Source organism: Plutella xylostella, chromosome 7 (genome assembly GCF_932276165.1).
Source record: "Plutella xylostella chromosome 7, ilPluXylo3.1, whole genome shotgun sequence".
Taxonomy (NCBI): domain Eukaryota; kingdom Metazoa; phylum Arthropoda; class Insecta; order Lepidoptera; family Plutellidae; genus Plutella; species Plutella xylostella.
In genome coordinates, this window is record NC_063987.1 from 10,075,045 (window position 1) to 10,099,448 (window position 24,404).

Sequence of the window (24,404 nt, forward strand, 5' to 3'; positions counted from 1 at the left end):
CGGTGCCTTGTTGATGCCCTTCAGTAGAACTTATTTATCCATATAATCTTTTTTACAGAAAAAAACAGATTAAGTATCGTTAAAAATTAACTAATAAAACACGGTAGTCTACTTGTAATAAAAACTGAAAGTAAAGCCTTTTTAATTACTTTATCTGTTCAGAAACAAAGCCCCCGAGCGCGTACAAGTGAGAACAAAATGTGAACATTCCAATTAGCTGTTAAACCAGGTCTCGCGCTTCAGCGTTTTCATCGAACAAAAATGTAAAAGGTACTTAACTGTTTTCATCGGCGCTCGGTCGTTCAGGAATTTAATCAAGTTTGATATTGATCGAGCAATGTTCCGCCGGCCCGGTACACCATCATTTATCTTTCCGTTTCACCGACAATACGCTTATTGAAATAACGTTTTAAAAAGTTATAAATTTGCTTCAATACAAAACAGGACAAACAGCTTGAAACTTGGCGGTAGATTTCAGCGCCTGTGGAAGTTATGGTCGTTTAGTGCCAATACCAAGTACCTATCGTGTATTACTCACATAACTCTAGTTGCCTGCATCAACATTAAATAACTCATAACGTTATAACTGAGCTGTTTAGATCCCATCAAAATAAAAATAACGATTACAATTAATGATTAAACGAACTTACCTTAGTGAAGTTCTATCATAATTATACGAAGCATTTCGTCCGAAGAGATTAGTATTATTTATTTACATGTAGTAACGCATAGGTACAACCACTATATACACATGTAGTAACGCATAGGTACAACCACTCTGCACTGTATTTTTGAGGGTACTTTAATATTTTGAAATTTTCGTACTACCCACCTTATCCATTACTCACCTCAGCGGCGTCAACTCCCAGTCCTATCATTAAGTTGAGAGTTAAGTGTTGATCACGTTATTTTAATTGACAAGCTTTCCCGTTTCTGGGTTATGTTATCAGATAACAGTAACGGGAGGGAGGGATGTTCATACTAATCTCTTCGGACGAAATGCTTCGTATAATTATGATAGAACTTCACTAAGGTAAGTTCGTTTAATCATTAATTATACTTCGCATTTCGTCCTCAAGATTAGTATTATTTATTTATATACACATGTAGACTTTGAGAGTAATTTTTTGCGGGAAATTGTCAATGAAAACAGAATTATTTTAACAATCATAAATATATTATGTCCACATAATTATTTATGGATCAGTAACAATGTATAAAATTATTATTATAATAATGATAACAGTTACATACTTAATCAGCTAAATACACTTAGTTAACATTAAATTTAGCGCAACTTCTTAATTTTGCGAAATTATACGATGATTTCAGGTGATTCATGATACATGATTATACATATTACAATGATCTACATATTATAATTTTTTATAAGTACTTAATTAAAAATCGTTAATTATAGCCTGGGCTAGTGATAAATCATCATTTGCAAGAATGGTTCTATTATAGAACCTTGCAAAAGTATTGGAGTTTCCACTCCAGCCCGCGGTCCTGCGTATGGCGTCCACGCTGACGCCGAGCGAGCGCGCGCGCGACGCGGCCGCGTGCCGCGTGCTGTGCGCGGAGAACACGCGCGCGTCGATCCCGCACTCGCTCAGCGTGCGCTTTATCCACCGGCTTAGGCTCTGTGTACACACTGCTTTATGTGGTTTCTTTAAGCCGATAAATAAGTAGTCAGACTTACGTAATTCTTTTGTTCTATCCAAATAAGCAATCAAAGTCTGTGCAGGACATATAGAAGGTTTATCTCTGAAGAACGGTAAGTAGATAATTGGTTGTTTAGAGCCGGGTCTTGTAGTTTTAATAAAATCTGGAATTTTAATAGCAATGGTATTTGATTGACACTCGACATTTTTAACATTAATTTTAGATAGGGTCTGCATCCTATGAGCAGTAGTAAGAGCTAACAACGTTAAGGTCTTTCTAGATAGCTGATCAAACGAAATATTTTCGTTAGGGTACCAAGTGTCTAGGTGATCTAGAACACAGTTGGTATCCCAAGTAGAATTATACTTGGGTAAAGGTGGCCGTAAACGGAAAACACCTTTTAGAAATCTCTTTAATCTACTATCCGATGTTATATCGTGGTCTAAAATTAATGAAAGGGCTGATCTGCACGTATTTAGCGTGCCGTATTGTGAGCCATTATTGTATAACATAGTGAGAAATGAAATTACTGTTGGTGTGGACGCTGAATAAACATCGATGTTTTGGTTTTGGCAAAATGACCACCATTTCTTTAAACAGACGTCATACTGTTTCATGGAGTTATCCGAAAGAGAAGCTATAAGTATGTCTAGCGAGCCTGGTGGCGTGCCGCGTCTGGAGAGCGCCTCGCGGACAACACTGCGGCCGCCAGGGTAAGGGACGCGTGTATCTGGCGCTCCGGACTGCTGGAATGAGATATTAGAGCATTGTCGTTAGGCGTGAATGTTATTGTTTCGGAAATAACAAGCGACAAGAAAAGTGGGTACCAGGGCTGTGATGGCCACATGGGAATAATAACTATACCCGTGGCTTTGTCAGAAACAATCTTTCTCAATGTTTTTATTATAATTGAGAATGGAGGAAACGCGTAAAAAAAATATTTTGACCACGGTACCGTAAATGCATTTACAGTAAGTGCGTCTGGATCACGTTCCCATGAAATGTAATTATCACACTTCTTATTAATGCGACTTGCAAATAAGTCTATTTCGGGTTTTCCAAACCTACTAATAATGTATTGAAAGGCGTGATCTGCTAATTCCCACTCTATATCTGGGTGGACCTTACGAGACTCGGCGTCGGCGATTGAATTATCTTTGGATCTAATGTAAGATGCAAACACAAAAAGTTTGCGACATTCACACCACTGCCATATTTGTTTTGATATATAAGTTAGGTGAGGAAATTGGATTCCTCCCATTCTATTAACGTAAGAAATTGCTGTTGCATTGTCCAATCTCAAGAGTATTTGGCAGTTGTGGAGATGTTTAGCAAAAACTTTCAAGGAAATGAACGCTGCTAAGAGTTCGAGATAATTTATGTGGTACAGGCGTTCGCTACTTGACCATTGCCCGCTAGCAGTTTCCCCGTTACAAGCCGCGCCCCACCCCGTAGTTGAGGCATCGGAGTATATCTCGGTGTGATACTCGTCGTGTCTGATACGATGAGTGGCACTGCCGATGGAACGCAACCACCAGAGTGCATCGGGAAGGAGGGACTCGGGAATGGTCATGAAAGAATCGTAATCGTCATTACTGTGTTTAAGATTTAGATATTTACATCGCTCCATCTCCTTAGTGTACAGCCACCCATATTCAACGGCCGGACAGGCTGATACGAGCAAACCTACGAGCTGTGCAAATTTCCTAATTTTACAGCGTTTTAGTTTAATGAAGTTTTCTAACTCTGATTTAATGCGTAGCCTCTTCTCAGCGGGCAGAGCAATGTGTAGTTTATTGGAGTCAATAATCATTCCCAAAAACTTACAAGAAGTAGAAGGTGTAAAAACACTCTTCTTTTCATTGATAATGAAGCCGAGAGAAGTCAGTAATTCCTTTGTTATTTTAACATTTAACAGGCATTGTTCTTTGTTTTGGCCGAATAGACACCAGTCGTCCAAATAAAGGGTTGATAAGAATCCGGCAGAGCGCAGCAACTTAGTGACGGGTTTCATGATTTTAGTGAACACGTATGGCGCAGTATTTAACCCAAACGGTAAGACATTAAATTCGTAAAGTTTATCTTCGAATGTAAAGCGTAAAAATTTACGAGAACTTTCATGAATTTTTAATAAAAAATATGCGTCCTGAAGATCGATTGTAGCCATATGACAATTATAAGTGACTAATTTTACTGCTGTACGTAAATCTTCTAGTTTAAAATGACTTGTTATTATAAATTTGTTTAAGTTTTTAAGATTTAAAATGAATCGTTTTTTGCCGTTTGATTTAGGTATCAAAAAAATCGATGACAGAAATTGCTCACTACATGGCTGACACTCCGAAATTGCACCAATCTTTAGAAGATTAACAATTTCTTCTTTAAATTCTGCAATTTCTGACATTGTGTAAACCGGCGTAGTCGGTGGTGAGCTTTGAATGGCCGGCGTGGAAAATTCTATAACATAGCCTTCTATCCATGACAATATTTTATGATCACGTGTTATCCGTGACCATTGTTCAATAAAGTAGGTAAGGCGACCGGCGTACTTAACTGGATCTAGTATCGCCGGCGCGGCGGCGGCGGCGGTGGCGGCTGAGTCCACGACGTCCTGTATGCAGGCGCGGGCGGGGCCGGGGGGGGTCGCTGCGCGCGGGGGGCAGGCTCTCTCCGGTAGCGCGGCGGGGGCGCCGTCGCCGCTCCTGCTGGCCTGCGCGCGGGAGCAGCCTTGCGGTTTAAAGGTTGATTTGCTACAGATTTTGTTTTGCTAGCTGAATTCTTGCTGCTTTCTGGAACTTTCAGCTCCGCGCTGGATTTATTCACGGCTTTCGCCGATCTTAGTGTTTCTGGGAGATTCTCCCCGAATAAGAAAGTATCGATCTTAGTCCGTCTTAAGGGCTCCTGCATGTCATTTCTTACTCCAAACACAATAAAGTTTCGTCTGGTTACAGAGTCTCCATGTTGTATGTCGCAAAGAATGCGTGCGGCATCCATAAGTTTCTGTAGAATTGTATTATTTCGTTCTTTTGAGTTAAGATGCAATGAAATAACCTCAGTTAGACAAGATATGGCGCTAGCCATTTGAGACTGTTTGGATTCAATTCCCTTATCTCGTTTAATGGAATTTTCTTGCAAATTAAGTTTTAACTCCGGGTTCAACGAAGGTGCACCCACACTGAGGCAGTTTGAAGGCAAAGGGTATTTTCTAATTAACTCTGTACGAGATTCCTTACTTAATCCTTCGGTAGCTATATGTTGCAATCTAGAAGCTAATTCTTTTCTTATTTCAGGGCCGTATTTAGTAGTTGATGAAGGGTCTTCACCAAGAATTTTGAGTACTTCGTCGTCTAGGTCGACAGTGTCGGGCATATTATCTTCGCCCGCGAGGGGCGGAGCGGGTAGACTGCTAATCAGTTCTTCTAAAGACTGTTCTACAGGGGCGCCTGCGTCCAACAGCTGTTGTTGATTAGTGGCATAGATCTCACCAGGCGGGTCCTGCTGCAGCATGTCGTGGACCGTGGCCGCGGCGGGGCCGGGCGCGGGGGTGGGGGCGGGGTAGACGTCCGGCGCGTCGTGCTCCGGCGTGGCCAGCCACAGCTCCGGCATGTCGAGGTCCGCGCCGCCTGGCACAGCGCCGGACGTGCCCTCGCCTGGATCCGGCTCTGGTGGTTCTATAAAGAGCCACAACACAAATAGGTATCAGACAGATGTCGTGACGGCTTTTCTATGCAGTAAACACTGCTCCGTATGTGTCTTTTAATGATTGCCTAATCAGTAAAGGTAGGCGCAGAAAAGTTTTAGTTAACGGGCGTTAACTAAAAAAATCAGGTAGGCGAAACCCCCAGCGGGTTACGCGCAAACGAAAACAGAATGCGGTGAAATAGCCCCAGCGACTATCTCGATTGCATTTATTTTATTTTATTAGATAGCTCTTATGAATCACTATTGCACTTTAAAAATATAAATCACTTGTACATACCTTCTACATTTTCTTTGCAGGAACGTATTTTCTTCTCTAATTTTTTCATCTTCTTATAAAGACGACCAAGATCGTCTTCTAGACTAACAGTCTGCTTCCTTTTGGACATTTTTATTTAATTTATTTCAGTGGGAGAACACAAGTGGAGTGGTCGAGCACTGAACTGCGTATGATAGGACTGGGAGTTGACGCCGCTGAGGTGAGTAATGGATAAGGTGGGTAGTACGAAAATTTCAAAATATTAAAGTACCCTCAAAAATACAGTGCAGAGTGGTTGTACCTATGCGTTACTACATGTGTATATAAATAAATAATACTAATCTTGAGGACGAAATGCGAAGTATAATACAAGATTTACTTTCATTTTATTTTATTTTTTTCATTCTTGGGCGCATTGCTCACACTTGTACAGTGAAAAGCGGGTGGCTCGCTTGCGAGTCGCCACTGACTACCCCTTTAGATATTACAGTCGTGAGCACAAATTATGTAGGTACCTATGTATGCTATATTTGTATGCTCACGTGACATCTAGTCACTCCTGGGGATCAACTCTGCAGTTCTCCTAGGTCCACTGCTATGCCGGCGTTGTCTTCACCTCAACAGACGCCTACACCCGAAACTCTCGATTAGTCAAGTGGAGTGTCTCACCACGACACACCACATTACAAATAGATTAAAAGCCTCGGTGATAGATCTTGGTTTGTCGCCCCCTGCCCCCGCCCCCCGCGCTCCCGTCCCCGCCCCCGCCCCCGCGTGGTCACTCGCTGTCCATTAATTACCCCGAGACTTCATTATCTGCGGCTCCGGGCTCGGGTGACCCTCACCTGGGTCACCTGCCGCTGCCGCCTGCTGGCGTCATCGTGACTCTTTATTTTTATATGTATGATTTTACGTAAACTGATAAGAACTTACTCAGAAGTTACATTTGCGGCTGGTGACGTAAATATATTATGTTCGATCTTATACCGTTATAAGGCGTCTCCTCATGTTTTAAACATGAGGCCTATAGGGACTCCAGGGACTTCACTTTACTGAAACCTTAATAATAAGAGAAAAGGGTTTTCTCTTCATAAGGGTTCTAACATTATTAAATAAGGGTTTTTCGTAAAGTACGCGTCATTCTAGTTCTGAACATTACTTATTTAATTAATTTTGTGTTGTATTTGGAGAAAGGTGTTTCTCACCCTGACGTTAGAACTGTATCGTCAACTGCTGCGCTATATCTCGTCGTATTAAGTGTGATTGTGATGAGTTGAAGACATAAACTTAATTATGAGATTAGATACTTGTAGTTTCTAAATATTCCCTGGAATCTATAGTGTATAGAGTATGTTATGTACTTACTGATAACTTACTTATGTATAATGTGATTGTGTGTTTCAGGAGGCGGGTCCGAGGCGCCATCGCCGGCGCTGCGGCGCGTGCTGAGCACCGTGCGCGACGCGTGGGGCAGCCCCGCGCCCCCCGCCCCCTGTAGCCCCACGCCCCCCGCGCCCCCCGGGGGCCCCGAGCCCCACCACCAGCCGCGCAGCCCCACGCGCCAAGCACGGTCAGTCACATGTAAAACACATAGTTACTTAGCTATAAGACTCCACTCTGCGACATCTAAAATTGTATTGTTCTTCACAATGTGGGATGTATGCTAGACGTGTACACTGTAGGCAGGTCTTAATTTCATCGAAAGAACCAGAAGTAGTAGTAGTAGTAGCAACTAGAGAGTTGCGAAAGGTACATTTTCAATTAATAAAAATACTTTGTATCTTTTTAAGCCACACATGACCCAAGTGACTGTGGTCAGCCGGATAACGCCCGTAAAAGTTTAAAGTGTAGAGTCTGTAGAGATGAGTGTGGGCGCCCCCACTGCGGCCGTCCCTGGGGGCTACTCCTGATTGACAAAATGTGGACGCAGTTTCGGAGCGCCTGTGCTAACCGCACTTTATACCATTGCATCATAAGAAAAGCCAGCAATATACAAAGTCAAATAACTCGCGCGTTTGTGGTAGACCCTCGGAAGCAGAACCATCAGTCATTATAAGTATTATTACAGAACTAACACGGAAGAGCATCTCGCATGATCGATGTTGCTGTGTGTGGCTTCAGTTGGGCGTAATCGCGTTACCGGGATTAGGTACCGGCGTAGCTCGACGAGTCATTACCAAATGACTCGTGACACCGCCGCCGCCGCCGCCACCTGCGCTAATGACTGTATCGATCGCTCGACCGTCCACTATTAAATTGCCTGAATTGATTTACCCGACACACGAGTTTTGGCCATTACTATACGTCAGCACCGCTTTGTCTAGGGCCGCTGCCGAATTCTAAAGTGGGTCATGACGAAAATAGAGGTATTATTTATTTGTAACTAGAGTTGCTGGCGGTGTGCAGGTGTGGGGTGAAGGGCGACCGCGGCGATAGAGTAGTGCTAGCACAGATAGTGGTTGGACTAGAGTTTCCTGGAATCGCTTCATGCGTCGCGCTCCACTAGACGACCATGCGGAATAGTGTTCCCGCCGGTGATGGGGGGCCACTCTATCTTGATCGACGACTAACGAACGAGCCATGTCATTCAATCACATGAACTACCACATAATACAACCAGATAGACTCGTGGCTAGCGCAGCAGCGGCAGCGCTCTGAAACTTAGTTTTTCGTAAGCTAGAGTGACCATTCAGATGTAGGGCAGCTTCGAGCAATGTGTGTGGAGTGAGCTGGAAAATTATAATTGACAACAACAAGATTATGTTGTAGCTCTCAGTAAATTACAAATAAAAATCTATTGTCATGATCATATTATTATAAAAATATACGTTCATGTATCTATTGTATTATTTGTAAAGATCACACAGTTCTGTGTTTCAACAGAAATATAACACCCTATTTTAATTGACGAAGCGGAAGAATCACTCGCATTTTCGCTGAAAGTTGTCGTCTTCGCAAGTGGCAACAACTACTTCCCTGAAATTCAAGTAGAGATAGGAGGCATCAGTGCTATACAATATGTCGATCAAATCCAAAGTGAGCTGATCACAATAAGACTATTCCTCCAGTAAGGAAAAGGGAGTAAAGTATCTACTCGCACACTCACAACATACACGTTTACATTATTTACACCGAGTTTCAGCAAAGTTAATCAATTTCAGCGATTAGTCAGTATTAGTCACGTCACGTCGTGCAGCGAGCAACTGTCGGAGCAACATTATAAATAACTTGTGGAATATTTAATAACAACACGGCTTACGGAACATGTTTCATAGGATGGTAATTATATTGCGTTTTATGTAAGCTTTTATTAGAACAGCTATGTAGAGCTCCCTGAGCTTATTAGAAAGGGGATATTAACAAATATCCCGTTTAGACGATCCAGGTGTACAAACTCACTCATAATATTAAAATTTATGTACCTATAGATATTAGGTATTATAAGTTTTACTCGCGAATTATACATTCTCTGTCCCAAATCCAGGTCACGGCCAAAGGAAGTGGGGCATTCAATTCAAACGGACCAAAAAGATTATTGTATACTTTTTCTTTTATTGAAATAAAAACTTTTATATGGATAGTTAGCTTGTTAGAAACATTTATAGATTATTGTTTAATAATAATAACAAATACCTATGTGGGGACTATTTTTATTCATTAGTAATAGTTCAGTTGCCGGCAACAAGCCGGTTGCAAGAGCTGAAAATTTACTCATATTTTTTATAATAATAACCCTCTATACTACTACAGCTACAATATCACCGAGCTCGATCTCTCCTGGAGGAACTCACGGACGCGTCGTCCTGCTAGGAGGAAGCTCAGGGTACACCTATACATACCATAGTACTTTCCGTTTCGTAAATGTAGACTCTTTGTAGTCAAGTTTCAGCTGACAGCGTGACGGAAGGGTAGCCTGCCTCCCCCTGCAACCCACACACCTCGTGGAGCCGCCGCTACAATTATACAGAACCTTTTGTTCCGACGCTGTTCCGCCGCCGCCGACATAATTTATATCTTTTTTAATAGAAGCAGGACCAAGGTTTATTTGCTTACAAGAGTTCTTTGTTAACCGTACAGAGAAGCTAACGTAGACCTAACTCCATTATGATATTGTTGTATAGGTGTACCTACGTTAAAATAAAGTTTTTTTTTTTCACATTTTAAACGTGACTACATGAAATTTATGTTAGAAATACGTTTTCACAAAATTTACAGTCGATGCGAATAACTTGCGGGAGAAGCTACTATTCTATAGTACATATTATGTTAAAAAGACGACACTGTATAGTATATGTAATTATGTATGTAGGTTACTGTAAGTGTGGCCTCGACTACTTGCTGGAAAATATCACAATTCTATTCAATAAATGCATTTAAAAGTAAATAGTGTTTTGGCCCGAGCAGCCAGCGACGCGGTGCCAAATGTTTTCACTCACTAACTGGGCCTGTGTTCGGGCTGAGTGCTTTTTCTCTTTAAATAATAGCCGATATATTTTCTTTACTGACACTGAAACTTTTGTTATCTGAAATTTAGTAGGTCGTTATCGTTACATTGTAGCATTATAAGGGCCTGAAGTACCGATGCATATCCATTATTCATGTAATGGGCTACCATAATACCATAATACCATGTAATTTTGCTATTGAGTATGTAAATAGTACATAAACAGAATGGAGAAAAGTATACCCTAAATTAAGCTTAAACAGTGGTTATTATTATTATTAAATTCTTTATTGCACATAAATTAATTTTGTACATAGGCGAACTTAATGCTAAAAGCATTCTCTTCCAGTTAACCTTGGGCGTTGTGGAGAAAGTGATAGGTAGTGCAAAAGACAATGAGGACAGTTTAATTTTGTTTAATATCTATATTGTTAAACACTAGAACATATACTTACTTATACATAATATTATAAAATAAACGTATACCTACATACATAATTTAAATATATAGTTACTATAACAAAAAATAATAATATCATCGTCTCACTTACATACTACAACAAAAACAGATAAACTATTTATTAGATCTGCTGCTGATTGTTCTGCTTCTGGAGGTAGTGCAGACGAACCTTAGACTTAAAGGTTTCTATGGACTGCGATTGCCTTATATGCAATGGTAACTGGTTCCACAAGCGAACCGCTGACACGGTGAAAGAATCCGAATACCCTGCCGCATTATGCTCTGGGGTACGAAAGAGCAAATTTCGACTTGACCGTTGAGGACGGTCAGTAAAGTCAAAGAATGAAAAGCGATCAGTTAAGTAAGAGGGGGCACAAGGATTATAAACTATACCATATACTAGGGAAACAATATGAGCATTCCTTCGATGACGGATGTTGAGCCACTTGAGTTTATTACGAAAATCGGTGACATGGTCATACTTACGCAGGCCAAAAATATAGCGAATGCATAAGTTGAGCAGACGGTCGAGTTTATCAAGTAGCTCTTCGGTGAGATCAGGGTAGCACACATCTGCGTAGTCAATGATAGGGAGCAACAAGGAGTTGACTACCGTAACTTTGGTCGAGTACGGCAGGAAATTCTGCAACCGTTTTAGTCCATGCATCGAGGCATAGATCTTGCGACTAATTTCTGAGACATGCAATTCCCATGACAGGTTATTCTGGATATGAAGACCAAGGTTTTTAACACTGTCACAGTAAGGCAAAGTAACCCCATTGAAGATTACTGGTGGTAGTGGGCCGTTTCGCAGTCTAGCTAAGTGATACCTGCTGCCAACAAACATAACTTGGGTTTTAGAGGGATTGACTAGGAGACCGTAGTTTGCTGTCCAATTTTTGACTGCATCAAGATCAGCAGTCATCTTGTCAATAGCCTCCAAAACATCACCGGGACCACAGGAAACATACAATTGCAGATCGTCAGCGTACAAGTGGTAAGAGGTGAACTTAAGAACGGAGACAAGCGTATTGATAAATACTGAAAAAAGGATAGGGGAAAGGACACCACCTTGGGGCACGCCGGCTGTGACATCACACCAGTCCGATTCAATGTCATCGGACCGGATGCGTTGTCGGCGACCACTCAAGTAGGAAGAGAACCACTCGGCTACTGAGCCAGACATATTAAGAGAACGGAGTATGGACAAGAGGATATCATGATCGACACAGTTGAAGGCGTTGCTAAAGTCAAGAAGTGTAAGGAGAGTTAGTTGGATATCGTCCACGGCCTTACGAAGGTCATCAGTAATTTTAATGAGAGCGGAGCAAGTACTAAGTGGTTGGCATTGAACTTGACTCCTGAAGGGCTAGTACAGGGCGCATTTAAGACGTGACAAGAGTTTTGCATCGCGCTCACTCACATCGCGCTGCCTCAAGAGCGAGCGCGACGGAGAACTCTTATCACGTCTTAACAGCGCCCTGTGCTACAGGGCCTGAAAATCTACACGGATAAAGTCCTAGCTGAGGATAGCCCTCGAGTCGGATCGTTATTACCAAAGGGAGAACTTAATCCCGGACTAAACATACGAAACTAACACTTGGTGAATGGTTCGCTAAGCCATTCTGCGATTGTGTGTCTGTGTCTGTGTATGTGTGTGTGTGTGTGTGAATATTATGTGTTTGTATTGTTGGACTAGGATCACCCGCGATCCCTGAATAGTGAATACCTACTATAATAAATGTAACACCACAACCGGGACCCATTGTTATTTCACTGCCACTACTATTACTCGATAATACGACTTATTTCAGCACATGTGAGTCACGCGACTCTTTTCAAAGTATCTTTCTTCTTAAGGGTCTCCAATCTATAATATTATAACGTAATTACTTAACCTAACACTTAAATAAATATATTGAATTTACAATCGCAAGTAAATACTAAATAAGTACCTTTCAACGTATATTATACAAATATCAAGGCGGTTTCCTGAAACAGTTCCGCATCGGATATAATATCCCGACACTTCAACATAACGCTTCTTTAGTTGGGCTGTCGTTAACTTCCCAACGCTTCATTAGGAGCTTATGAATAAAAGCTTTATGTCGCGCATAAAATGAAGTTATGGCTACAAAAACAAACTTACACGGGAGCTGAAGCAGAAACGAAGTCGCATAGACAGATGCTGTTCATTGCCACCTGCTGCGGTGGGTGTGTGGTGAGATTGCGTTGTGACGCGGCAGTGGACGTGTGGCGCCGCGAGGAAGACGCTAGTATAAGAAGTGCGCCCGCGGCGGGGGGCGGTCCGTGGCTTCAGCTTCAGTCAGTGCAGCGCCGGCGCCGCGCGCACGTGCCGGGGACCAGCCGCCGCCGCCGCTCCCGCTGCCGCCACCAGGAGCTCAGGGACCGCTTGCTGGAGAGGTGAGTGTGTGCTCCAGCACTCACAGGTGCCAATTATTTGAAAGTGGGTCACCGTTTTTATACATTTACTGTGTGTATGTGTGTGTGTATAATCCTGTTCATCCAGTTCCCGAGCACAAGGACTTTCAGTGTTCATTATGTTCAGTGTGTTGTGGGTGGCGAGCTCGTAGTGCAGTTCTCAAGTTGCGTCCGACACACACACACAATGCCGGCGGCGGCTCCAGTAATGAAGAGGCGACGTCGACGTACATTTCCCGGAACAACGCAGCCTTTTCTCTGCCAAAACAGGCCCGAGTTATTCATTCCGCTAACACTTTGCAGAGTGTTTTGTAAATAAATCACATGTTATTTTCTCGGTCCCAGTTTCAGTTTGAATTCATTACTGCGGCCTCCACCCGCCTCAGTTACAGTTACACCGAACTACGAACGTTTTACTGACCTTTCTGTAGCCGGCTCCCTTCAAGGACAGCCTGCGATCGATGCGAGCGCTCAGACTCTGTCTGTGGCGACCCTTGCCAAGCCGACTACAGGGCCTCGCGTGGTGACTCACTGATCTACGGATCTAGATACGTATTGTTCATGTGTCAAGTTAGCGGTTTTTGTCTGCATGTTGTAGATATGCGGATAAATAACTGTTGTAGAAACCATCGACAGAGAGCACGCGACGCGCGCACGCGATGTGACGAGTGTGACGAGTGTGACGAGTGTGACGACTGTGACCAGTGTGAAGAGTGTGACGAGTGGCTACTGCTGGCTAGGGTGGGTTCGTTCTGCAGAGAGTGCGATGTTGTGGCGAGATTTCATTATAAATACAGTCAAGATTTAATGCCATTGTGATTGCAATGTTTGTTTATAATTATTCGTGTACGAGCTGGTCTTCGCACGAGGATTGTTTGCAGTCAGTAGCTGCAGAAATAAATACTTACTTACTAGTAAAAGGACAGTTAATTATGATAAGTAAAAATCGATTATTTTAAAAAACATACAATTTAATAACCGTGATATGTATATTAGGTGAAAACAAAATATTTATACATAAAACCGCCGTGCATGTCGCCCAACATTATCAATTCTAGCTATTCTGGGTCAATCCGTTAGGTACTTAATTTAATTTAGCAAAAAAGTATTCCTGTGTACGTAATGAAAGTAATTAACGTAATGATTTGCGGCCACTAACATACATATTTATGTTTTGATAGCGGGCGCTGACTGTAGTATGATTATGAACAGGGTTGGAATCACTATACTAGCTGCAAGTTTTCCTTAAATACTTACACAATAAAATTATGATTCATTACTCATACCGTTATGGATCTCATCCTACCTAATGTAGGTACTTACCGAGGTATCATACGAATCTGGATGCACACATATTGTTATTTCTGTTAGATCTGTTATTCACGAGCAGCTTTCACACATGAATTAGTTGGAATTTGCATGTTGAGTGTCCGGTTGTGTACATACCCCGTAATGTATGTAGAGCTGGATTCATATTCCATTCGCACACTTATGTATTTTGCATTTTCACCAACAAGTTTGCATGAATATTCATATTCTAGAGTATTAAATTGAACTGGTTTAATTTTTAAATATGCATCGCAATATGGACCAGCATTTCACTTAGTCAAATCAGATATTTCTTAGCTGTCTTCGCTTGCCTTACTGCCAGAGGCAGATGGGCAGTTCTTCTTTTTAACCTACATAACTTAGTCTCCATCAGTTGTGAAGAAAAAATCATGAGTTTTACAAATATTTATTTATTTATTTATATTTCAGCGTGCATTGTACTAAAAACACAACGGCTGTGCACGTTTACAAAAATATAAATTTATATTTTTGTATTTAAAATTACGTTACAGAGTGGTAAATCCGAGTGACAGAGGAGTATTTCATACGAATCTTGGCTGTCTCCCGCCACTTCATCCTGCACATATTCGATAATGTTACAAAAAATATATATGACAACATAAAATATAAAAATTTATTTAAACTCCAGAAGATATTACCTATTTAGTAAAACAAAATATATATTTTTAAATAATTTCGGAAATATTTAAAAAAATTGTTGAAAATTTGTCTCTTACTACCTAATGTTTTAGTAGTAACATTCTGTCACGTAGGTTGCCATTTAAAATATTTGTTTGAGCCACTCGTCCTTATTGCCATCGATCTGAGTTTAAGGTCTCCTTTTCCCCTTGGTAAGATTTCCCCTTTGAGATCCAGACACCGCGTATCGGCCACCCGCAAAGTGTGACAGGAGGTGCGTGTGTTTATTCGGCGACAGCTTCGTCACGTAGGTAATTGTTAAAATAAAATACAATGAAACTATTATTTTGTTATTTACTCATTGGTAATAACAATTACTTTGAAATCAACATGTGAATATTACACTTTATGTTACTGTTTAAATGCTAATCGACTTTGCAATACATTTTACCCCTCTGTCACACGACAAATCTGTCACATTCTTACCAAACACTCCAACCTGAGAATGTTCATCAAAGAAAAATTGAAGAGAAACTACACATTTTGGTTAAAGTACGAAGCGAAAGGAACGTCCAATACACTTGCGCTTCATTAATAAAAAGTTTCGTTAGTGAAAAAGCTAATTTCGTGCTATTGTTCTCAAGAACAGACGATGAATGTGGTAGACTGTTTAATATGGTGGAGAATGATTTATCGGATGTTTGATGATAACATTAAAGTCCTTCCAGCTTCTAAGGTAATTAAAAAAGGAAAGAGTATTTTTTTCAAGTTCTAAGAGCCACTGCTGTATTTTCGAAATATGGCTGGTTAAAACTTTAACAAATTGCGTAATTTTCATTATGTTACTTAAATTTTAGGTTGCCGAAAATATTAATTGTGCAGATAAACATTATTTTATGTAGTTGGAACAAATTTGTCCTTTAAGTTCCTGAAATACGGATATTTCACTCTCCAGAGGTTCTCAAGTGTGATTTCATTAGTTATACTAATAATAAAGATATCTCCAGTAAATTTTTTGACTAACTTGAAACCATAATGATTTATATGTAAGTTACTAAATTATTATTTTTAAATAAAACTGTTTTATTCCAAAACGCTGCCGCATATTTAATAGAATAACAACTATGTCACATCGTTTACCACTCTGTAACGATTGGTGTCTCCTGGTAGTCAACTTATTTTTGGTCTTTTATATGTTATGTTATAAATAGTGCAACTTTGGAAAAATCATATTAAACTTAGTCATTGATGTTAACGTCTATGCTGTTAATTTTTTACTGTAATTAGTAGCGAAAAAATATTTATAGCAAAAACAAGCTTCATTTTAGCTGAAATTGTGACAGAGTGGTAATAACTACTTAATAAATATTTTGTTATTACTAAAAATCCATTCTTTCATATGTTTTCTAAAATGGTATTTTGTTTATTAACGTATCAAAAAAGTTTCATTTTAATCGACGAAGATTATTTCGTTAAAATAAAATAAAAGATTCTGTGACGAAGGTGTAATTTTCTTTGCCTTATCCACGTATTGTAAATGTTCTGAAAATCTTGTAAAAATACTTAAACTTCGCGGCCAACCACCTTTTTCGATAGAATAGAAATGTAGCTATCATAAAAATTATAAGAGTTCACCAAAAAGCTAAAGTTATTTTTTTCAAATTGGGGATAATTTTTTATCCATTATGTAGGTTAAAAAGAAGAACTGCCCAGATACATATCGAGACAATCAACCAACATGGTCACACGCGACGGATACTTCAGTATTTTAGCAAACTAAAATGTATATCGATATATACTTACTACCAGTCACACCACTAGCGCAGAATGTAGCAGGATCAGCGAGGGTCATCGAGCCATCCCGACTCTCCGGAGTTCAAATAAATATAGAATCTCCGAAGTCTCCAAGCTCAATTTGTGCTCCGCAGATGATTTACTCCTGTCCACACTCCACATCTGCACACACGCCGGCGCCGCGGCGATCTCACTCGCGAGTCGCGGCTGACTCACGCGGTGAGCTGCAACAACAAAACAACAACAGAGGGAATAGTCGCGCGTCTAATTATACCCTCCCTAGCACGTTGAGACAACACAGATATTTGAAATATTTCTGGTGTTAATGAACTTCATGAGGTTTAACGTGGTTTACTTGTCTAAGGGTTTAACATTACCAACTACTTAGATAGGTAGGTATTATGTAGGATTATTATAAATATAAAAGTAAAATTATTTTTAAAGTAAGTACTTAATCATTTTGTATTATAATATGCTCTTTTAGAATATATTTGTTACTAGCTGTTCCCGCGCGCTTCGCTTCGCCTTAAAAAGTTTTCCCGTGGGAATTCCGGGATAAAAAGTAGCCTATGTTCTTTCCCAGGGTCTAGACCGTATGTATACCAAATTTCATTCAAATCCGTTCAATAGTTTTGGCGTGAAAGAGTAACAGACAGACAGACACAGTTACTTTCGCATTTATAATATTAGTAAGGATTACAAACTGTGCTCTATGAAGTTCATAGTTGGCCGGTATGTCGGTGAGTCACTCGCTCGGTCTGCGGGTCACTCGCTAATCACTTACCTTCCGTCCGTAGATTAACTATTTGAAAAAAAATACATTTGTTATAGTTTCACGTGTTAGTGCTGATCTGACTGCTGCTAAGTACCTACTACACTTCCCGGAGCGACCAATAAATAATAGGGTTATTCTTCGCTTACCAAATGACCCATAATGGTTATCCAGCTAGATTAAAGGAGGTACCTATCTACTAGCCGTATTTCGACCACGGCGAACACTCTCATTGAGTCAAGCCATCTATGCTAGAGTACCTACATTATAATAATAATACACGAACGATGTACATGTTCTAGTGACAATATTATTATGGAAGGTCAATAGAAGAAGGAACTTTTTAATTGCTCGTGAGGGTATTCAGCGACCAAGTGTGTGTACACACGGCAACGTTAAATGGTTGGCAGGGCACACTAACGTAGGTAGTGTATGTGTGTGTCAGCGACATAAACGTAATTATTTAGTTCTGGGCAACCCACACACGGATATTGTAAGCATGTAGTTGTGCCAGTGACAATGATTCATTGTTTTTATGATATGAAGCAAAATTTTGCAAAGCACTGTAATAGGTTAAATGGCTCAGTTGGTATGATACAAGACTTACAATAATCGGTATGGTGGATCAAATCCCACTAAACTTACAATATTTCTTTTTTGTTTTTTTTACAGATTTAATTTATTTTTTAATATGGCTAATAATAGTATTGTAGTATATACGAATAAAAGCAACACAGAAAGTAAATGAAACAAGATTAAGTGTTAAAATTACCAAATTTATTCTTGCGGATGTTACGTTTTTGTTGTTTTTCGTTTTAAAACATAGTTGTAGTTTATATTAATAAGGAAATTTTTCAATTAGCAGTTTTAAATCATAATAAACATCAGAAAAGGATGGACTGGCTGTTTTACTAAAGTAAATAGGCAAGTCATTAGTTATATGAATCAACATGTTAATTAGCTAGAAATAAGATAACTTATTCCAACCTCAGTAACAATAACATCATTAACACATTGGCTTACCCATAATTGTAAATAATAATAAGTATTTAAAAAAATAACTAAAATCTTATACAAATGGAAAAATAAAAATTACTGAGCTAACCCCAATAACTATAATTTTCACCACTTTTTCGCCATAATATCTTACCATCCATCCTTGTCTGACTTAAAGGACTTTTCATCACTAAATATCACCACATTGTTGCACCAATCAAAGTTTAAAAAAGTCAGTCGCAAAACGCACTCTGTTTCGACGATGCTGATCGGTTAGAGCAATTTTCTTCGTCGGCCTCCGACAACGCAACCCAGCAGCACGCAAGTGAACCCGTACGGTTTGTAGGGATAGATTATGTGTTGTGGCCGTAGAACGGGTGCTGCAGAACGGATCAGCGCTATGTGCAGCTACGATTTCTCGATGGTGTGGTGATGCATCCGTATAGACGACTACTGTCTACATGTCCCGAATCTGCGTATCGGTGAACCCATAATTGAACAGTTCTCCTCTGCAAATAAAAAAACAAATACTTAGCTTATACAAATACAAATATTCTAACAGTCAAATAAAATATTTACAATTCTATGTTACTTACCGTTAAACGTCTTGCGATTTCACTAATTGTAATGTTTTGTTCAATATAAATATAACGAAGCAGGAGGGGGCCCGAGCGTTCGTTATCATCATCATCAGACATGGCACGTGGTATACGAGTAGATGGACACATAAAACACAGCGGTAGTTCACAATGAAGATTTAATCAAAATCACAATTAACAAAACATCAAAGTGGAATCAACTTAACGGCACAGATCAACTAAACTAACACTTCACATGTACAGCACTTCACAAATACCACACTTTCCAAGAAACGCACGATCAGTTCCCAACACGTCTACTCGGTAGCTTGCCTCCAGCACAAAGTGAGGGACCCACCGTCCCGGTCTTCATAAGGTAAACGGTTGGACTCTGTCAAAGCGCGCCAACGGCACACTTCGCGTCTCTTCCGGTGTGATGTCGGTAAAGCAGGTCGTTTCCACGATTACTAGGTATCATGACATGAACAATCTAACATCTAGTACAATGACATTCGCAGCAACTAGATATCATGACAGTTTCACGATATCCGCCACAACCAGGTATCATGACAGTACCAGACATCGACCACTAGTATCATGACATCTCCGACACGGCCATCCTGCTAGCACACGTCCTCGTGTGTTGAATCTGCAACAAAACATACACCAACAGTTTTGGTCCGACTCGGCCATATCCTGACCATCATTTTTATAAGGCACTCTTAAATTTCTACCTCTGTAGGGTAACTAAACTCTATCTCATAATTCATCCATTACTTTACTGATTACTGAATACGACAAAACAATTAAATCAGTAACATCAACAATAAGAAGCAAGTAACAAAAACCACAATATCTCGCGACTGTCTTGACTGACTTGAGTGCTTTGAGTATTCATCTGTCTACAACAGTATCTGCTGCGATTTACATCGCTCATATCTCTACGCTTCCTCATTAACCGTCTTATGCATCAGTCATGGAGCCACCACTAGACTCACACCACATCTCTACTAGACCACCGGCCACCATGCACCGACTACACGCTCACCACGACGTCCGTCAACGCCACACACTCCGCACCCGCACCGCATAGAACCATTATCTGGGTAACCAACTACGACTACGGGCTGCGACAACGTACTATAGCTACTACTGCAGTAACCATGGTTTACTTGACCTACCGAACGGCCCATACAATATTACTCAAAATTCAACAATGTTTCTGCTTCACCAACTTAATTCATTGATCATTAATTTACATTAACTCTGGTACATAACCCACTGACCTCTTCATTGTATTTGTACTAACATATCTGCAATTAATCTTTAAAAACTCTACCATCTGTTTCATTAATTTTAAAATCGTAATCTTATTTGAACCGCTCAGTCTGTTTTACCCTAATTCCAATAAAATAACCATCTGATATCACTCATGTGGCAATTTCATACTCCATTAAATTTACTATGTACTAAGTTATTAGCCTGTCACCTCTTTTATCATTGCAATGTATTTTGTGTGAGGGTAAACACAAAACAGACTTTAGAAACAGCATAGTCAAATAACTTCCCTTGTAAAATCTCAAACGTACTCATCACACATAGTTAATCCATTGTAATTGTAACCAATTAATTACCACAAGTACTTCAAATTTCATAACTTTTCAAGATAATTTTATCGTTTACTATTAATCCATGATCTGCTCCATCTTGATGAATATAGGTGGTAGTTAGCCACAGTCATCGTAAAAAGTAGTTAACTTATTAGAAACTAATTCGGGTAATCATCGACCAATAAACAAAACAATACAACCTTGTATTCCAATGTCTCGCCCGATGACTCCGTACAGAGAAATCACTTTACAAGTTGTTCTCTGTCCACATGACGTGCTGTCGTCGACTCGGACATTCTGGCATGCACACATTGTATCCACGTGTGATAACTTCATCTGTAACAATAAAGAAGCAGCACAGTATTTTCTTTACAACTCGGCCTATTCTGACCAAAAAGTCTACGTTTCTCATTACAAATCTTCCATGGTCTAACTATTATCGCATTTCTAACCAAACAACTTCTAAAAAGTTAAAACTAGAAGGTACATCGACAGTACTATGCGGTACTATGAGTCTATGACTACAACGTTATTTAAAAGCCATTAAAATAAAAATCTGAATTGAATCCTGTCTTCATGCATTCGCACCTCACCTCGCTCACAATAAAATCATCCCTGTGACTTACAAATCATAACGAATCATCTCTGTGACCCATAGTTTAATATCATCCCTGTGATATTAAATAAACATCAGTCAACCCTGTGACTTTACTCAGATTAATATCATCCCAGTGATATTCAACCGCCATCAGTCATCCCTGTGACTCCATTTGTCATCCCAGTGACTCCACTTGTCATCCCTGTGACCACACTTGTCATCCCTGTGACCCTTCTTTGATTAATATCATCCCTGTGATATTTAATCGTCATTAGTCATCCCTGTGACTCCACTTGTCATCCCAGTGACCACACTTGTCATCCCTGTGACCCTTCTTCGATTAATATCATCCCTGTGATACTCAATCGTCATTAGTCATCCCTGTGACTACACTTGTCATCCCTGTGACCACTCTTATCATCAGACGTATCTGTCTACCCATGTAAGTTATGCAAAAGCGATTGAAGTGAGGTACAGAAACAATAAAGCCAGGGTATCAATAGCAGAAATCTATATCGTTAGTTAAATCTGTAACATTTGGAATCTTTCAGAATATACATACTAGCACACTTTAGAATATCTCCTTCCTACAGATTATATGACACAGTCTCCCTATTATTCTACTTAACGGTGGCGTTTTATTTACTCACCATAAAACTCTATTAAGTTAGCTATTACTCAACTAACTGAGAATCGAACTCAGTCGTGAAACTAGAACCAATCCACTATACTAGAGTAAACATAACTGCCAGTAGCAATTACATCGTTCATATGATCTAGCAATGAAACTTTCATTCAATCATCTGAATCAAAATTCATAGAAACAAAACGATGCTCACACGGTTATTGTGCTGTCCTGGGGTCAGTGTGATGCAAGCTGCATGTGTGTATCCATCCAGTGCAGGGTCGGCTGCCGGCGCGGCCTGGACGAGCCACGTGTCTCGACGTGCCACGCTTGGACCACACAACAGGCTTGTGCGCAGGCTGCTGGCTGCTCGGTCCCGGCGCGCTGCTCATCGCTTGCGGGGTGGCCTATGGCTTATGACCCAAGTCACTGCAACTGTAACACTTTAAAGGATGTTGAATGAATAGTTTAACACTTTTCGGGTCTGGGGATTCACTGTTATTTTGTACACTGTATGATTTCCACTTTAAATAAGAAAAGCCTTCGAGTCTAAGCTAATGACGTGACTGGATTCCATTTGTAAAAGCAAGGCGTTGAAGCCTGGGGTCAAATTGCACTATGTGGGCAAGCACTATGGAAACTGCTACATTATTTAATTTTGTTCCACACTGATGTTATTAAATTTTCTGATTAGGGAACTGATTAATTGACTGGCATAGCTAGATAGGCATTCATTCTTCTCAGGTTTACTGATAAGCGAATTAATCACGGAAGCTGCCGTTATTTCCACACAAGCAAATCTACCATTGACACCACTTTAAACTGGGGCCAAGTAATATCATGAAACGATACTTGCCAAATCCAAGTGAATGCCTTGAGTGCTCGGCTAAGAGCGAGCACGAGCTCTCCTCCCCGCAGGCCCTGCAGCGGCTGCTCGGCGCGGCGCGCGGCACATGGCTTGGCGCACGGCTCGGCGCGCGGCACACGGCTCGGCCGGGGTGCACCACGAGCGCGCCTTCAGCTCCACCACGTCGGGATTGAACCTCGGCAGGGTTACGCCAACACGAGAGGCAGGCGACTTAAGCGTCTCGTTCATGGCTGCCATACCTCAATTTCGAATTACGAAAAGTAACCGCCATCTTGAGGCGTTGTCTTCACCGCCGTTATGTATCCCATTTACTCGCTTGGATCCCACTTCTGATAACGAAACAGGAGGGGGCCCGAGCGTTCGTTATCATCATCATCAGACATGGCACGTGGTATACGAGTAGATGGACACATAAAACACAGCGGTAGTTCACAATGAAGATTTAATCAAAATCACAATTAACAAAACATCAAAGTGGAATCAACTTAACGGCACAGATCAACTAAACTAACACTTCACATGTACAGCACTTCACAAATACCACACTTTCCAAGAAACGCACGATCAGTTCCCAACACGTCTACTCGGTAGCTTGCCTCCAGCACAAAGTGAGGGACCCACCGTCCCGGTCTTCATAAGGTAAACGGTTGGACTCTGTCAAAGCGCGCCAACGGCACACTTCGCGTCTCTTCCGGTGTGATGTCGGTAAAGCAGGTCGTTTCCACGATTACTAGGTATCATGACATGAACAATCTAACATCTAGTACAATGACATTCGCAGCAACTAGATATCATGACAGTTTCACGACATCCGCCACAACCAGGTATCATGACAGTACCAGACATCGACCACTAGTATCATGACATCTCCGACAAATACGATTATCTCCGCCTTTTTGAACATGGTTAAGTGACTTTCCATACTGACTGCGAAGAGAAATTAATTAAATTGACAAATCACAAAGTGAATCACTTTGCAGACGCAGAGGTGAATTGTCACTAAAACTAAAAACAAATTTCGTTTATTCATATTGTATGAGGGTAGAATGGTTTTAATTCTCAAATGAAGAACGAATCATATATTTTCGGCGAAGAGAAATAGTCGACAGCTATGCAGCTTGTAGTCATTTGTCAGTTTCAAATATATTAATTTTATACTCAACAGTGTTTAAATTAACGCAAAATTTGAATTAAGTTAAATAAAAATAACCATCCGTGGACTCGAACTCACGACCTATGTTTCATTAGTCTAACATTCTACCAATGAGCTACGAAGTGTATAGACACAGGTAGTGAAATTTTGCTTCACATCAATTTTATAACTATTTCACTAACACTACCGGTTGATATTTTTATGTCACAGCTGGTATACGGGCGTTTGCCTACGCACAAACTCGTTTGTGTTGTTGTGTGTGTGTGTGTGGTTTGTTACTGGTGTGTAAACCGATTTCTGCGTTTATGCACACATAGACAACGTTAGTGTGCACACATACACTATTAGTGTGTCCACGTTAGTGTGCCCTGCCAACCATTTGAGGTTGCCGTGTGTACATAGATGCACTCTCTGTTCCTGGATGGATTATTTCACTGGGTGGACCTCTGGCCTCTGGGTAAGCAGAGCTTCTA

The 24,404-nt window shown here is 40.5% G+C and overlaps 1 protein-coding gene and 1 long non-coding RNA gene across 4 annotated transcripts in view; one reads left to right on the forward strand and one right to left on the reverse strand.

Annotated features, from left to right (window-relative positions):
- LOC119690878 (serine/arginine repetitive matrix protein 1) overlaps positions 1-24,404 on the forward strand; it is a 63,001-nt gene that overhangs the window by 28,042 nt on the left and 10,555 nt on the right. For 2 of the 3 annotated variants that reach the window (XM_048622253.1, XM_048622252.1), the window contains exon 1: positions 12,545-12,951. In XM_048622253.1, coding sequence (XP_048478210.1) covers positions 12,647-12,951 — 305 coding nt within the window. In that variant the 5' untranslated portion in view covers positions 12,545-12,646. Of the gene's footprint in view, positions 1-7,027; positions 7,194-12,544; positions 12,952-24,404 lie in introns of those variants that run through there. The other variant, XM_048622254.1, reaches the window with a different exon arrangement.
- LOC119691897 lies at positions 19,240-23,651 on the reverse strand. Its single transcript, XR_005254050.2, has 2 exons — positions 22,127-23,651; positions 19,240-21,023 (listed from the first exon to the last, which is right to left on the reverse strand). It is a non-coding gene; the product is annotated as an uncharacterized LOC119691897 (long non-coding RNA).